This window comes from Scyliorhinus torazame, chromosome 3 (assembly GCF_047496885.1).
Source record: "Scyliorhinus torazame isolate Kashiwa2021f chromosome 3, sScyTor2.1, whole genome shotgun sequence".
NCBI lineage: Eukaryota > Metazoa > Chordata > Chondrichthyes > Carcharhiniformes > Scyliorhinidae > Scyliorhinus > Scyliorhinus torazame.
In genome coordinates, this window is record NC_092709.1 from 2640559 (window position 1) to 2658192 (window position 17634).

Genomic DNA, 17634 nt, shown 5'->3' on the forward strand with positions numbered 1-17634 from the left:
CAAGGACTGTGGGGTGGTCGCTTCTACCGATACTGTCAGGGACAGAATCACCTGCAGCAGGCAGGTTGGTGAGGGTGAGGTCAAGTATGTTTTTCCCTCTTGTTGGTTCCCTCACCACCTGCTGCAGTCCCAGTCTAGCAGCTCTGTCCTTTAGGACCCGGCCAGCTCGGTCTGTGGTGGTACTACCGAGCCAGTCTTGGTGATGGACATTGAAGTCTTCCCACCCAGAGCATATTCTGTGCCCTCCAAGTGCTGTTCAACATGGGGGAGTAACTGATTCATCAGCTGATGGTTTCCTTGTCCATGTTTAACCTGAAGCCCTGAGACTTCATGGGGCCCAGAGTCGATGTTGAAGACTCTCAGGGCAACTAGTCTGTGAGACAGCTCTCCCAACTTTGGCACAAGCCCCAGATGTTAGTAAGGAGGCCTTTGCAGTGTCGGCAGGGCTGGGTTTGCTGTTGTTGTTTCCGGTGCCTGGGTCAATGGCGGATGGTCTTTTTTGTGTTTTATCAGCGGTTGAATACAACTGAGTGCCTCGCTTGGCCATTTCAGAGGATCTGGAGTCACATGTAGGCCAGACCGGGTAAGGACGGCAGATTTCCCTCCCTAAAGGACATTAGTGGCCCAGGTGGGTTCTTACGACAATCGATAATGGTTTCGTGGTTACCATTAGACTTTTAATTCCAGATATTTTATTGAGTTTAAATCCCACCACCTGGCGTGATGGGATTCGAACCCAGGTCCCCAGATCATCGCCCTGTGTCTCTGGATTACTCGTCCAGCGACAATGTCACTGTGCCACAGCCTCCTATGCACTTATTGTTCATCCCATGATTCAATGTTATTCGCCCCACAACCCAGGGATATGCAGGGTAGGTGGATTGGCCACGCTAAATTACCCCATAATTGGAAAAAATGAATTGGGTACTCTAAATTTATATTTAAAAAAAGATGATTCAATGTTATGTCTGCCAGTTACATCTCCCTCGTAAATACCAAAGCAAAATAATTATTCATATTTCTGCCATCTTTCTAATGCTACCTGTGGAATTAATCTCTTTATTCCTTGGTGGACCTGTTCCTATCTCAGCTGTACATTTTTATCGATAGGTTTGAAAAGGATGTTATTATTCTAATACTAATGTGGTAAATAAGGTTGGTGAGCTGGAAACACAAATTACTGATTGGGAATATGACACGGTAACATTCCTGGCAACCTGACTCAAAAAAGACGAGACCAATTCTAGGAGTGGCCGTGTTGTCTTATGAGGAAAAGTTAGTAAGAAGTCTTACACCAGGTTAAAGTCCACCAGGTTTGTTTCGAATCACTAGCTTTCGGAGCACTGCTCCTTCCTCAGGTGCGAGGAAAGGTTAGACAGGTGAAGCTTGTGTTCACTGGAGCTTAGCGAGAAGGAAGTGACTTGATTGGTAGCACAGTGGTTAGCACTGTGGCTTCACAGCTCCAGGGTCCAGGGTTCGATTCCCGGCTTGGGTCACTGTCTGTGCGGAGTCTGCACGTTCTCCCCGTGTCTGCGTGGGGTTTCCTCCGGGTGCTCCGGTTTCCTCCCACAAGTCCCGAAAGACGTGCTGTTAGGTGAATTGGACATTCAGAATTCTCCCTCCGTGTAGCCGAACAGGCACCGGAGTGTGGCGACGAGGGGATTTTCACAGTAAATTCATTGCAGTGTTAATGTAAGCCCACTTGTGACAACAATAAATATTATAAAGATTATTTAGGGCTCAGTTTACCAGCCTCTTCGCATCCAATCCTCGCGACGAGGCCGTTGAATCTCGCAAAAGGTTTCTGGTGAGATTTGCAACGCTTGACAAGTCTCGTGAGATTCAACTGAACCTCGTGCGATGTCACAATCTGGACCTCGCACTCACTAGGCAAGATCCAGAAAAACATATTTAAATGAGCACAAATGTGGGCCAGGTGTAACGGCACCTGGGGAATTTCTCAGGCCATTGGCAACCACTGGGTGGTCAGGGGCAGGGCAGGGTGGCCCCCTGGCTCTCTCACGATCAGGGTTCCCGGGTGGCAGTGCCAAAGGTCTGGGCCTGAGGGGGGTCATGCCCATGAAAGGGGGATTGGGGGGGGGGGGGGTTTATGAAGGGTGGGAGTCCTGAAGGGGGTGGAGTGAAGGCCGGGTATTAAGGGGCCTCATAAAGCTTGGGGGTTTAAGGGTGGTGGTCACAGAGAGGGTGGTGGATTGGATGTGTTTATTGTCACGTGGCGCAGTGAAAAGTATTTTTCTGCGAGCAGCTCAAACAGATCATTTTTAGTACATAACAGGGCAACACAGGGTACACAATGTAAATACATAGACAGCGGCATCGGATGAAGCATACAGGGGTGTAGTGTTAATCAGGTCAGTCCATAAGAGGGTCGTTTAGGAGTTTGGTATCAGCGGAGAAGAAACTGTTTTTGAGTCTGTTCGTGCCTGTTCTCAGACTTCTGTATCTCCTGCCCGATGGAAGAAGTTGGAATAGTGAGTAAGCCGGGTGGGAGGGGTCTTTGGTTATACTGCCCGCTTTCCCCAGGCAGCGGGAGGTGTAGATGGAGTCAATGGATGGGAGGCAGGTTTGTGTGATGGACTGGGCGGTGTTCACGACTCTGAAGTTTCTTGCGGTCCTGGGCCGAGCGGTTGCCATACCAGGCTGTGATGCAGCCCGATAGGATGCTTTCTATGGTGCATCTGTAAAAGTTGGTAAGAGTCAATGTGGACAATGTGGGCCTGAAACAGGAATAGGGGGGCATGAAAAGGGGGGGCCATCAGCGACACAATAAGAACATAAGAACTAGGAGCAGGAGTAGGCCATCAGGCCCCTCGAGCCTGCTCCACCATTCAATGAGATCATGGCTGATCTTTTGTGGACTCAGCTCCACTTTCTGGCCCGAACACCGTAACCCTTAATCACTTTATTCTTCAAAAAACTATCTATCTTTATCTTAAAAACATTTAATGAAGGAGCCTCTACTGCTTCACTGGACAAGGAATTCCATAGATTCACAACCCTTTGGGTGAAGAAGTTCCTCCTAAACTCAGTCCTAAATCTACTTCCCCTTATTTTGAGGCTATGCCCCCTAGTTCTGCTTTCACCCGCCAGTGGAAACAACCTGCCCGCATCTATCCCATCTATTCCCTTCATAATCTTATATGTTTCTATAAAATCCCCCCTCATCCTTCTAAATTCCAACGAGTACAGTCCCAGTCTACTCAACCTCTCCTCGTAATCCAACCCCTTCAGCTCTGGGATTAACCTAGTGAATCTCCTCTGCACACCCTCCAGTGCCAGTACGTCCTTTCTCAAGTAAGGAGACCAAAACTGAACACAATACTCCAGGTGTGGCCTCACTAACACCTTATACAATTACAGTATAACCTCCCTAGTCTTAAACTCCATCCCTCTAGCAATGAAGGACAAAATTCCATTTGCCTTCCTAATCACCTGTTGCACCTGCACACCACCTTTTTGCGACTCATGCACTAGCACACCCAGGTCTCTCTGCACAGCAGCATGTTTTAATATTTTATCATTTAAATAATAATCCCTTTTGTTGTTATTCCTACCAAAATGGATAACCTCACGTTTGTCAACATTGTATTCCATCTGCCAGACCCTAGCCCATTCACTTAACCTATCCAAATCCCTCTGCAGACTTCCAGTATCCTCTGCACTTTTTGCTTTACCACTCATCTTAGTGTCGTCTCCAAACTTGGACACATTGCCCTTGGTCCCCAACTCCAAATCATCTATGTAAATTGTGAACAGTTGTGGGCCCAACACTGATCCCTGAGGGACACCACTAGCTACTGATTGCCAACCAGAGAAACACCCATTAATCCCCACTCTTTGCTGTCTATTAATTAACCAATCCTCTATCTATGCTACTACTTTCCCCTTAATGCCATGCATCTTTATCTTATGCAGCAACCTTTGTGTGGTACCTTGTCAAGGGCTTTCTGGAAATCCAGATATACCACATCCATTGGCTCCCCGTTATCTACCGCACTGTTAATGTCCTCAAAAAATTCCACTAAATTAGTTCGGCACGACCTGCCCTTTGTGAACCCATGCTGCGTCTGCCCAATGGGACAATTTCCATCCAGATGCCTCGCTATTTCTTCCTTGATGATAGATTCCAGCATCTTCCCTACTACCGAAGTTAAGCTCACTGGCCTATAATTACCCGCTTTCTAATTACCTCCTTTTTTAAACAGTGGTGTCACGTTTGCTCATTTCCAATCCGCCAGGACCACCCCAGAGTCTCGTGAATTTTGGTAAATTATCACTAGTGCATTTGCAATTTCCCTAGCCATCTCTTTTAGCACTCTGGGATGCATTCCATCAGGTCCAGGAGACTTGTCTACCTTTAGCCCCATTAGCTTGCCCATCACTACCTCCTTGGTGATAACAATCCTCTCAAGGTCCTCACCTGTCATAGCCTCATTTCCATCAGTCACTGGCATGTTATTTGTGTCTTCCACTGTGAAGACCGACCCAAAAAACCTGTTCAGTTCCTCAGCCATTTCCTCATCTCCCATTATTAAATCTCCCTTCTCATCCTCTAAAGGACCAATATTTATCTTAGCCACTCTTTTTTGTTTTATATATTTGTACAAACTTTTACTATCTGTTTTTATATTCTGAGCAAGTTTACTCTCATAATCTATCTTACTCTTCTTTATAGCGTTTTTAGTAGCTTTCTGTTGCCCCCTAAAGATTTCCCAGTCCTCTAGTCTCCCACTGATCTTTGCTACTTTGTATTTTTTTCCTTCAATTTGATACTCTCCCTTATTTCCTTAGATATCCACGGTCGATTTTCCCTCTTTTTACCGTCCTTCCTTTTTGTTGGTATAAACCTTTGCTGAGCACTGTGAAAAATCACTTGGAAGGTTCTCCACCGTTCCTCAACTGTTTCACCATAAAGTCTTTGCTCCCAGTCTACCTTAGCTAGTTCTTCTCTCATCCCATTGTAATCTCCTTTGTTTAAGCACAAAACACTAGTGCTTGATTTTACCTTCTCACCCTCCATCTGTATTTTAAATTCCACCATATTGTGATCGCTCCTTCCGAGAGGATCCCTAACTATGAGATCCTGAATCAATCCTGTCTCATTACACAGGACCAGATCTAGGACCGCTTGTTCCCTCGTAGGTTCCATTACATACTGTTCTAGGAAACTATCGCGGATACATTCTATAAACTCCTCCTCAAGGCTGCCTTGACCGACCTGGTTAAACCAATCGACATGTAGATTAAAATCCCCCATGATAACTGCTGTACCATTTCAAATGCATCAGTTATTTCTTTGTTTATTGCCGGCCCCACCATAATGTTACTATTTGGTGGCCTATAGATTACTCCTATCAGTGACTTTTTCACCTTACTATTCCTGATTTCCACCCAAATGGATTTAACCTTATCCTCCATAGCACCGATGTCATCCCTTACTATTGCCCGGATGTCATCCTTAAATAACAGAGCTACACCACCTCCCTTACCATCCACTCTGTCCTTCCGAATAGTTTGATACCCTCGGATATTTAGCGGGGTGTCCTCACCTCGCGGGGGGCGGGGGGTGGGGGCTAATACCCATGTGTCTGGGGGGGGTGACATTGCCTGTGGGGGGGGGGGGGGGGTGGAGGTCCATCAAGCTTATTTAGAGATCGGGGCACTCCTTTCAAACTGGCGGCCCGATCTATGAGGGTCCGATCTCTGAGGGTCCGATCTCTGAGGGTCCGATCTCGCTGACGGGTTCAGCTTCCCATTGCTGAAAATAATTTCTGGCCACAATCATCCCAAAAGGAAACAAAGTCCCATAGCGAGCGCGTTTCGCCGCGTGTTTCTGGCGCTCGCAGGGCTGAGAAATGGCTATTCAATGTGACTCGCTTTGAATAAGGGGCGTGAATGGGGAATGCGCGGCCGAGGCTAAGCCCCGTTTATTACAATGGGGAACGCTGCTTGGCGGAACTCCCTATTGTAGCCACACATCAGGACACCATTTTTTAGTGGTGCCCCGATCTCTGAGGCCCACATAAAAAGTCCCCGAACTCCGCCAAGCCCGAACACAACATGGGAGGGTCTCCGGCCCCTCACAACACCCACACCGGCCACCTCACACACATGCAGGAAATGCCAGCTTGGCAGTGCCACCTGCGCAGCACCAGGCTGGCACCCAGGTGACACTGTCAGGGTCCCAGGCACGAGTGCTGTTCCGTCTGTCCCTGTTTGTGGGGACCAGTGTGACCGGCGCCTACCTGAGGTCTCTGAGGCGAAGGGAGTGAACCCCAAAGTCTCCGGTACCACGGGAATCTGCACATTAGAGTGAGGATTACTGCCTCGCTCCAATGTGCAAATATGCCAAAAGGTGACCCCGCCCATTGTGGGCGGGATTCCCTTTGCAACGTCTCGCGAGGTTGCGTTGAATCTCACAAGGCGTTAGCAGCTGGGAAGATCCCGGGAGCGGGGTCTCCCGCCTTTCACCGGCCGCACTGCGCCCAGCGAGATGCTTTTGCGCCGCAGCGAGGCCAGAGAATTGTGTCCTCTCAGTGTGGGCAAGACCGGGAAGAACCTCCACAAGCTCAAAAAAAATATGTGGTTGAAAAGCGGTGTGGATCTCACCCAAAACGCTGGCAAGGAACAGCCCACAGAACCTGCCCAAAATAACACTTAGAAATGTTTTAATTGAATTCTACCCATAAGATCCTGAGAGGTGGGTGTGGAGAGGGTGGGTGTGGGGGGGTTGGAGAGGGTGGAGGTGGGGGGGGTGGATGGGGAGAGGGTGGGTGTGGAGAGGGTGGGTGTGGGGGGGGGTGTGGGGGGGGTGGGACGTGTGGAGAGGGTGGGTGTGGGGGGTGTGGGGAGGGTGGGTGTTGGGGGTGTGGAGAGAGTGGGTGTCGGGGTGTGGAGAGGGTGGGTATGGGGAGGGTGGGGAGGGGGGGTGTGGGGGGTGGAGAGGGTGGGTGTGGGGGGTGTGGGAGGGTGGGTGTGGGGGGTGTGGAGAGAGTGGGTGTGGGGGTGTGGAGAGGGTGGGTGTGGGGGGTGTGGGGAGGGTGGGTGTTGGGGGTGTGGAGAGAGTGGGTGTGGGGGTGTGGAAGGGTGGGTATGGGGAGGGTGGGGAGGGGGGGTGTGGAGAGGGTGGGTGTGGGGGGTGGAGAGGGTGGGTGTGGGGGGTGTGGGGAGGGTGGGTGTGGGGGGTATGTGGAGGGTGGGTGTGGGGGGGTGGAGAGGGTGGGTGTGGGGGGGGTGGATGTGGGGAGGGGGGATGGGGAGAGGGTGGGTGTGGGGTGTGTGGGGAGGGGGGATGGGGAGAGGGTGGGTGTGGGGGGGTGGGGAGGGTGGGTGTGGGGGGGTTAATGTGGGGAAGGGGGATGGGGAGAGGGTGGGTGTGGGGTGTGTGGGGAGGGTGGGTGTGGGGGGGTGGATGTGGGGAGGGGGGATGGAGAGAGGGTGAGTGTGAGGGGTGTGGGGAGGGGGGATGGGGAGAGGGTGGGTGTGGGGGGGGGGGGTGGATGTGGGGAGGGGGGATGGGGAGAGGGTGGGTGTGGGGGGGTGGATATGGGGAGGGGGATGGGGAGAGGGTGGGTGTGGGGGGGGTGGATGTGGGGATGGGGGATGGGGAGAGGGTGGGTGTGGGGTGTGTGGGGAGGGTGGGTGTGGGGGGGCGGATGTGGGGAGGGGGGATGGGGAGAGGGTGGGTGTGGGGGGTGTGGGTGGGTGGGTGTGGGGCGTGTGGGGAGGGGGGATGGGGAGAGGGTGGCTGTGGGGGGTTGGATGTGGGGAGGGGGGATGGGGAGAGGGTGGGTGTGGGGGGTGTGGGTGGGTGGGTGTGGGGGGGTGGATGTTGGGAGGGGGGATGGAGAGAGGGTGGGTGTGGGGGTGTGGGTGTGGGGAGGGGGGATGGGAAGAGGGTGGGCGTGGGGCGGGTGGAGAGGGTGGGTGGGTGTGAGGCGGGTGGGTGTGGGGGGGTGGGTGTGGGGCAGGTGGAGAGGGTGGGTGTGGGGCGGTGGGGGGCGGGTGGAGAGGGTGGGTGTGGGGGGTGTGGGGAGGGTGGGTGTGGGGGGTGTGGGGAGGGTGGGTGTGGGGGGTGTGGGGGGTGTGGGGAGGGTGGGTGTGGGGGGTGTGGGGGGTGTGGGGAGGGTGGGTGTGGGGGGTGTGGGGAGGGTGGGTGTGGGGGGTGTTGGGGGTGTGGGGAGGGTGGGTGTGGGGGGTGTGGGGAGGGTGAGTGTGGGGGGTGTGGGGGGTGTGGGGAGGGTGGGTGTGGGGGGTGTGGGCGGTGTGGGGAGGGTGGGTGTGGGGGGTGTGGGGAGGGTGGGTGTGGGGGGTGTGGGAGGGTGGGTGTGGGGCGGGTGGAGAGGGTGTTTCCTCTTGTGGGAGAATCTACAACTCGGAGTCACTGTTTAAAAATGAGGGGGTCGCCCGTTTAAAACCGAGATTAGGAGAATGATTTTCTCTGAGAGAGTTTCGAGTCCCTGGCCCCTCCTTCAAAACGCAGTTGGAAGCAAAGACTGAATATTTTTCAGACAAAACTAGTCAGCTTCTTGATTAGGAAGGAGGTGAAAGGTTATCGGGAGTCGGCAGGAATATGGGGTTGAGATTGTAATTCATGTGTTTGTGTGTAACATTACCTTATAGTTAGTTATAGTGGGAGGGGGCCCCGATCGGGGAGGTGAAGAGAAAGTGGGAAGAATCATAGAATCATAGAAGTTTACAGCATGGAAATAGGCCCTTCGGCCCAACCAGTCCATGCCGCCCAGTTTTTACCATTAAGCTAGTCCCAGTTGCCCGCACTTGGCCCATAACCCTCTATACCCATCTTACCCATGTAACTATCTAAATGCTTTTTAAAAGACACAATTGTGCCCGCCTCTACTACTACCTCTGGCAGCCCATTCCAGACACTCACTACCCTCTGAGTGAAGAAATTGCACCTCTGGGCCCTTCTGAATCTCTCCCCTCTCACCTTAAACCTATGCCCTCTAGTTTTAGACTCCCCTACCTTTGGGAAAAGATGTTGACTATCTACCTTATCTATGCCCCTCATTATTTTATAGACCTCTATAAGATCACCCCTCAGCCTCCTACGCTCCAGGGAAAAAAGTCCCAGTCTATCCAGCCTCTCCTTATAACTCAAACCATCAAGTCCCGGCAACATCCTAGTAAGTCTTTTCTGCACTCTTTCTAGTTTAATAATATCCTTTCTATAATAGGGTGACCAGAACTGCACACAGTATTCCAAGTGTGGCCGTACCAATGTCTTGTACAACTTCAACAAGACGTCCCAACTCCTGTATTCAATGTTCTGACCAATGAAAAAAAGCATGCCGAATGCCTTCTTCACCACCCTGTCCACCTGCAACTCCACCTTCAAGGAGCTATGAACCTGTACTCCTAGATCTCTTTGTTCTATAACTCTCCCCAACGCCATACCATTAACTGAGTAGGTCCTGGCCTGATTCGATCTGCCAAAATGCATCACCTCACATTTATCTAAATTAAACTCCATCTGCCATTCGTCGGCCCACTGGCCTAATTGATCAAGATCCCGTTGCAATCCTAGATAACCTTCTTCACTATCCACTGTGCCACCAATCTTGGTGTCATCTGCAAACTTACTAACCATGCCTCCTAAATTCTCATCCAAATCATTAATATAAATCACAAATAACAGTGGACCCAGCACCGATCCCTGAGGCACACCACTGGTCACAGGCCTCCAGTTTGAAAAACAACCCTCTACAACCACCCTCTGCCTTCTGTCGTCCAGCCAATTTTGAATCCAATTGGCAACCTCACCCTGGATCCCGTGAGCTTTAACCTTCTGCAACAACCTACCATGTGGTACCTTGTCAAAGGCTTTGCTAAAGTCCATGTAGACAACGTCTACTGCACTGCCCTCATCTACCTTCTTGGTCACCCCCTCAAAAAACTCAATCAAATTTGTGAGACATGATTTTCCACGCACAAAGCCATGCTGACTGCCCCGAATCAGTCCTTGCCTCTCTAAATGCTTGTAGATCCTGTCTCTCAGAATACCTTCCAGCAACTTACCTACTACAGACGTTAGGCTCACCGGTCTGTAGTTCCCAGGCTTTTCCCTGCTGCCCTTCTTAAACAAGGGCACAACATTCGCCACTCTCCAATCTTCAGGCACCTCACCTGTGGCTGCCGATGATTCAAATATCTCGGTTAGGGGACCCGCAATTTCCTCCCTAGCCTCCCACAACATCCTGGATACATTTCATCAGGTCCCGGGGATTTATCTACCTTGATGCGCTTTAAGACTTCCAGCACCTCCTCCTCTGTAATATGCACACTTCTCAAGACATCACTATTTTTTTCCCTTAGTTTCCTAACATCCATGCCTTTCTCCACCGTGAATACCGATGAGAAATATTCATTCAGGATCTCACCCAACTCTTGTGGCTCTGCACATAGATGTCCTTGTTGATCCTTAAGAGGCCCTACTCTGTCCCTAGTTACTCTTTTCCCCTTTATGTATTTGTAGAATCTCTTTGGATTCTCCCTTGCATTATTTGCCAAAGCAATTTCATGTCCCCTTTTTGCCCTCCTGATTTCCCTCTTAACTCTATTTCGACAATCTCTATACTCTTCAAGGGATCCACTTGATCCCAGTTGCTTATGTACGTCATATGCCTCCTTCTTCTTTTTGACCAGAGCCTCAATATCTCGAGTCATCCAGGGTTCCCTACTTCTACCAGCCTTGCCCTTCACTCTAAAGGGAATGTGCTTACCCTGCACCCTGGTTAACACATTTTTAAAAGCCTCCCATTTACCAGCCGTCCCTTTGCCTGCCAACAGTCTCCCCCAATCTACCTCTGCAAGTTCCTGTCTGATACCATCAAAATTGGCCTTGCCCCAATTAAGAATTTTAACTCTTGGGCCAGACCTATCATTCTCCATAGCTATCTTAAAACTAATGGAATTATGGTCACTTGTCCCAAAGTGATCCCTCACTAGCACTTCTGTCACTTGCCCTTCCTTATTTCCCAAGACGAGGTCAAGTTTTGCCCCCTCTCTAGTCGGTCCATCCACATACTGAATGAGAAATTCCTCCTGAATACACTCAACAAATTTCCCTCCATCCAAGAAGAGCTGGGTGGGGTGCTGGAGGCCGGGTTATGGGAGGAGGTCCTGAGGAGAGTTAATGTATCCTCGTGCCAGGCTGAGCCTGATACAAGTTAAGGTGGTGGACAGGGCGGACATGACAGTGTCTCGGCTCAGCAGGTTCTTTGAGGGGGTGGGGGATAGGTGTGGGCGCTGTGCGGGGGGTCCTGCGAACCGTGTCCATATGTTTTGGGCGTGTCCGAGGCTGAGGGGTTTCTGGCAGGGGTGTTAAAGTGAGGGTGGTCCGAGTGCCATTGGTGGCGATCCAGAGTGTGTCGGACAACCTGGGAGCCCAGGGGGTGAGAGAGGCTGACGCCCTGGCCTTTGCCTCCCTGGTGTCCCGGAGACGCATCTTACTAGAAGGCGGGGACTCGGAGCCCCCGAAGTCAGGGGTGTGGGTTAGCGACATGGAGGGGTTTCTCAGACTCGAGAAAATTAAGTTTGCCTCAAGGGGGTCATTGCCAGGGTTTGCCCGGAGGTGGCAGGCATTCATCGACTTCTTCGAGGAAAATTAAGCCGTCAGCAGGGGGAAGGGTGAGGAAAGGGGGGCATGAGGGAGACGGGGAAGGACAGGAGAACCAACAGGGGGGGGGGGGGGGGGGGGGGGCTGGGAAGGTGGCACTGTTTGTGTAAGCCATGTTGGCTGGGGTTTGTGCCCAGGGGGTTTGTTGATTATATTGTTGTGTTTTTGTTGAAACTTGATGTTTAAAATTGTTAAAATTATAAATGCCTCCGTAAAATATTTTCTGAAGGAAAAGATTACCTCATAGTTCTGGCCCACTCCTTCACTTTTGCTTGGTTTACCTTGTCAAACCTTTTCATAATATAAAATAAACCTCCACCAGGGCAGCCCCAGCCTTCGCTTTTCCAGAGAAGAGAGGCTCAGCTCTTTAATCTTTCCTGATTTTCCTCACCGTTCTGGTTTCAGTTTTTTTACCTCTCCAATGCCTCTATATCCTGCTTTCAAACGGAGAGCAGAATTGTCCATCATACCCCAAGTGCCGTCTAACGAGAGCTGGGTACAGGATTGACAGACCGTGCTTTCAGTTCTATCCCTCTAGAAATGCTCTATTGCCTTTTCTTATTGCCCTTATGTCATTGCTTTTAGTGGCAGAATAGGATACGTTTTGTGAAGTTGCTCCCTGCAGACAAACCTGCTTGGGATGTTTACAGAGGTCCAAATGGCAGATTGTCTAATGGGGAGCAGGTGCCTGTCTGACACCCATACCTCATAATAATAATAACCATCATCTTTATCAGTGTCATTAGTGGGCTTACATTAACACTGCAATGAAGTTACTGTGAAAATCCCCTAGTCGCCACATTCCGGCGCCTGTTCGGGTACACAGAGGGAGAATCTCAGAATGTCCAATTCACCTAACAGCACGTCTGTCGGGACTTTCAGGAGGAAACGGAGCACCCGGAGGAAACCCACGCAGACACGGGGAGAACATGCAGACTCCGCACAGACAGTGACCCAAGCCGGAATCGAACCTGGGACCCTGGCGCTGTGAAGCAACAGTGCTAACCACTGTGCTACCGTGCAGTGCCCTCTTCTGAAACCTCAAGCAATCCTTGGCACAGCAAGTGAAGTTCACAGATTTCTGATTTCACCTGTGCACCGTGTGAATTCCTTTACTTCTTGTGCTATGAACAACAAATTGTATTTATATAGCGCCTATAACGTGCACAATGTCACAAAGTGCTTCACAGAAATTGACACATAACGACATCTCCTCATGAGGCTCCAGGCCCTCGCCAACCACGGAAACAGTGACTTTTCAGTGATGAGCTGGAATCTCAATCCTTGAGGAATAGGACGCACGTTTTCTTTAAGCACACACGAGCGACGCCACGAGACTCCACCTCATGTATTCTTTTCCTTAGTCATATTATTCACAACAGAAAAATATTCCAGACTGTGAGGTGTAGAGAAATGAGCAGAGGGCCTTGGGTACATCACTGTTACAGCAAATGGACATCACGGTTCCTCTGCTTACCTACACTTTTCAAAATCATACCGCTATGCTGCGTCACATCACACGTGTCCATCTGCCCATTTCACCATCCCACCGATCTCACACTGGAGTCTATCTTATCATGGTTCATTACTTTTCCAAGTTTCACTGTATCTGCAAAATATATAATGCTGCTTCGCACACCAAGTTTAGATCATCATTTTTTTCCTGGGGACCTGTTTACATCCAGCAGAACCACTAAATTAATCCAAACAACACCCCTTCTGTAAAACGCAGAATGCCCACTGCTTTACAACTAAAGGCCACCTTAAATTGTGAGTTTAAGTCACCTTCATTTTAATAGACTTTAACATGCAGTTTATGGGGGAATTTTCCTGGAAGTGGGAAAATTGTGGAAAAACAGACTGATCTCCTGGGAATCTGGGATTGCTGTTGGAAAACAGCCTGTCTGAGCTGGGACACCAATGGACACTATGGATGTTAAGGCCTTAATTACCGGTGATTATGCAATGGGGAAACAGGGGCGAAATTCTCCGGAAACGGCGCGATGTCCGCCGACTGGCGCCCAAAACGGCGCAAATCAGACGGGCATCGCGCCGGCCCAAAGGTGCGGAATGCTCCGCATCTTTGGGGGCCGAGCCCCAACATTGAGGGGCTAGGCTGGCGGCGGACGAATTTCCGCCCCGCCAGCTGGCGGAAAAGGCCTTTGGTGCCCCACCAGCTGCCACGGAAATGACATCTCCGGGCGGCGCATGCGCAGGAGCGTCAGCGGCCGCTGACAGTTTCCCACGCATGCACAGTGGAGGGAGTCTCTTCCGCCTCCGCCATGGTGGAGACCGTGGCGGAGGTGGAAGGGAAAGAGTGCCCCCACGGCACAGGCCCGCCCGCGGATCGGTGGGCCCCGATCGCGCACCGTGGGGGCACCCCCCGGGGCCAGATCGCCCGGCGGCCCCCCCAGGACCCCGGAGCCCGCCCGCGCTGCCTTGTCCCGCCGGTAAGAGATGTGATTTAATTTACGCCGGCGGGACAGGCATTTTAACGGCGGGATTTCGGCCCATCCGGGCCGGAGAATCGAGCGGGGGTGCCCGCCAACCGGCGCGGCCCGATTCCCGACCCCGCCGAATATCCGGTGCCGGAGACTTCGGCAACCGGCAGGTCGGGATTCTCGCCAGCCCCCCGGCGATTCTCCGACCCGGCGGGGGGTCGGAGAATTTCGCCCCAGGTCTGTCACTGTTACACAGTCCCAGCTCCATCAGGAACCTGCTGATCGCTCAGAGGTGGCTTTAGGGCACGAGATCGGATATCATTGGATGATCTTTGCAGGTTCATGTATAAAGAAGCAGAAAACGTGTATACAGCACATATGTGGACATTTGGAACCGCACCCCCTGCACACTGATCCCCAAGATCATGGAATTTAGAAGTGCAGAATGAGGCCATTTGGCCCATTGGGTCTGCACTGGCCCTTGGAAAGAGCGCCCTACCTAAGCCCACGCCTCTATCCCCGTAACTCCACCTAACCTTTTGAGAACTTAGGGTCAATTTTAGCACAGCCAATCCACCTAACCTGCACATCTTTGGACTTGGGAGGAAACGGGAGCACCCGGAGGAAACCCACGGAGACACGGGGAGAACGTGCAAACTCCGCACAGACAGTGAACCGAGGCCAAAATTGAACCCGGGCAGTTCTGAATCAACCACATTGCTGTGGGTCTGGAGTCACATGTAGGCCAGACCGGGTAAGGACATCAGATTTCCTTCCCTAAAGGACATTTGTGAACCAGATGGGTTTTGACAACAACCGACAATGGTTTCATAGTCATCATTAGACTTTTAATTCCAGATTTTTATTGAATTCAAATTATACCATCTGTAGTGGCGGGATTTGTAGCATTACCCTGGGTCTTTGGTTAACTAGTCCAGTGACAATACCACTAGCTACCGCCTCCCCCTGGTGATTCTGACCACTATTTAAACAAATCCATTTGGACCTTTAGGTGAACAGCTCCATTTTGTGAAATGTTGATGTCCATCACCCTTTCCAGTGGCTCTGCCAATTAACCTTCTGGCCTGTGCACAGCCCTGCCTCCAATAGCTAAACAGATGGCAAATGCAGAGGCAGCAACCAATTGGGTTTCTCTGTAAAATAGACAGTGGGCCCGTTACTGAAATGTTTGGGCGCAGGACCCAGAAATAGTCCCGACAGACATCAGCAGGAAATTCGGCTCTTTCTTTCTGCATGTTTTAGAGTGGGACGGATTGCCTTGGAGATAGCCTCTAAAGGAAAATCTGCAAACACATTAACACCCACACCTTCAACATTTAAATTATTGATTTGAAAGCTTCCTTTTTATAGGAGCTTTGTGTCTTTGATATTCCATTGCTCTTTTGGAAGCAGGAATCACGGTTGGTGCAAAGAGCCCGGAGGATGTGGAGCTGTACATTCCCCCCGCTGCAGCCTTCAGCTGGTTTCCTAGGCAGCAGGACACAGAAACACAAAGATTAACTCGTCCTTCCCATCTGTCACTGTAGCAGAGAGAGAAAAACAAGCCGGAATATTGCCAACATACTGGCATCGAGACAGAGATCATTTTAAAACGTAATTTTAACTAGAAATCCTCAGTCAAATGATTCTGATGAATATTGTTACAAGAATTCCCCCTGAGACTGTGCATTTACAGAGACCTCTTTATTGCGCCACTATTTACAGCTTTGTTTTAATCCTTGGCACCATCTCTATTCCTGACCCACAGGCAATGAGGATACTTCCGGGGGGGAGGGGTGGGGGTAGAAATAATCTTCAGAAAATAACTGGGGAATTCAGAATTGCACAATCCATTTTGAAAAATGGAAAGTAATAGTGATGATTTTGTGGAGTTGCCCCCTTACTGGCAGTGGGGCAGCTCCTGGGTGTCTGAGATGAAGCTGTTCCCTCCCCAGGTTTTGCCCCTTGCTGGCAGTGGGGCAGCTCCCGTGTGTCTGGGATGAAGCTGTTCCCTCCCCAGGTTTTGCCCCTTGCTGGCAGTGGGGGCAGCTCCTGGGTGTCTGAGATGAAGCTGTTCCCTCCCCAGGTTTTGCCCCTTGCTGGCAGTGGGGCAGCTCCCGTGTGTCTGAGATGAAGCTGTTCCCTCCCCAGGTTTTGCCCCTTGCTGGCAGTGGGGCAGCTCCTGGGTGTCTGAGATGAAGCTGTTCCCTCCCAGGTTTTGCCCCTTGCTGGCAGTGGGGCAGCTCCTGGGTGTCTGAGATGAAGCTGTTCCCTCCCCAGGTTTTGCCCCTTGCTGGCAGTGGGGCAGCTCCTGGGTGTCTGAGATGAAGCTGTTCCCTCCCCAGGTTTTGCCCCTTGCTGGCAGTGGGGCAGCTCCCGTGTGTCTGAGATGAAGCTGTTCCCTCCCCAGGGTTGCTATTTGATCTGATTTACAGATTATTTCACATTCTGCAGCTGAGTGGGGACAGGGTGATGGGCAGATGTGATTTCTGAGCATGCAGCATCTGGGCACTGGCTCTGACTGGCATTGCCGGGGGTACAGAGGAGCAGTTAGTGTCTCACCTGCTGGACTCCCTCCCTGGGCGTCTGCACCCTCAGCCTGCAGCATCCCCTCCTCCTCCTCCGCCTCCTCCAGCCCCTCCAGCTTATCCTGATGTTGGTGCAGGAAGAGGGCGGCCGGGTCCTCCTGGGCTCCGGGGGCTGATCCATTCGCAATGTCCATCTCCCTCCGCCTCTCCTTGTCCAGCCGGCAGCAGCAAGAATCGGCAAAGTGCAGCTAACTGGGCTGGAGCCGCGGTTAATGCAGCCTCACAATAACCCGGGAGCAGAGAGAAGCGGCTTTGCACAGCAGCAATGCACAGACTGCAGAACACATCACACACTGCACCTTCTCAGCAACACGGGGGGGGTGACCCAGACCCGCCCCGACCCCCACTGTCCACACACACACAGACAGTGTCCCAGGGACTCCCCCCCCCCCCCCCCCACACACACACACAGTGTCCCAGAGACCCACACACACACACACACACAGACAGTGTCCCAGGGACTCCCCCCCCCCCCACACACGCACACACAGTGTCCCAGAGACCCACACACACACACACACAGACAGTGTCCCAGGGACCCCCCCCCCCACACACACACACACACAGTGTCCCAGGGACTCCCCCCCACACACACACACACAGTGTCCCAGGGACTCCCCCCCTCCCCCCCCCCCACACACACACACAGTGTCCCAGAGACCCACACACACACAGACAGTGTCCCAGGGACCCCCCCCACACACACACACACAGTGTCCCAGAGACCCACACACACAGACAGTGTCCCAGGGACTTTCCCCCCCCCACACACACACACAGTGTCCCAGAGACCCACACACACACACACAGACAGTGTCCCAGGGACTTCCCCCCCCCCCCACACACACACACACACAGTGTCCCAGAGACCCACACACACACAGACAGTGTCCCAGGGACTTCCCCCCCCCCCCCCCACACACACAGTGTCCCAGAGACCCACACA

General features: G+C 51.9%; 1 protein-coding gene across 3 annotated transcripts in view; it reads right to left on the reverse strand.

Annotated features, from left to right (window-relative positions):
• Nucleotides 1-16991, reverse strand: part of LOC140408245 (clathrin light chain A-like) — a 117328-nt gene extending 100337 nt beyond the window's left edge. The window contains exon 1 of one of the 3 annotated variants that reach the window (XM_072495185.1): nt 16663-16991. In XM_072495185.1, the coding sequence (XP_072351286.1) occupies nt 16663-16822 (160 nt within the window). In that variant the 5' untranslated portion in view covers nt 16823-16991. Of the gene's footprint in view, nt 1-13136; nt 13273-16662 lie in introns of those variants that run through there. The other 2 variants (XM_072495187.1, XM_072495188.1) reach the window with 2 other exon arrangements.
• Nucleotides 16992-17634: the final 643 nt, after the last annotated feature.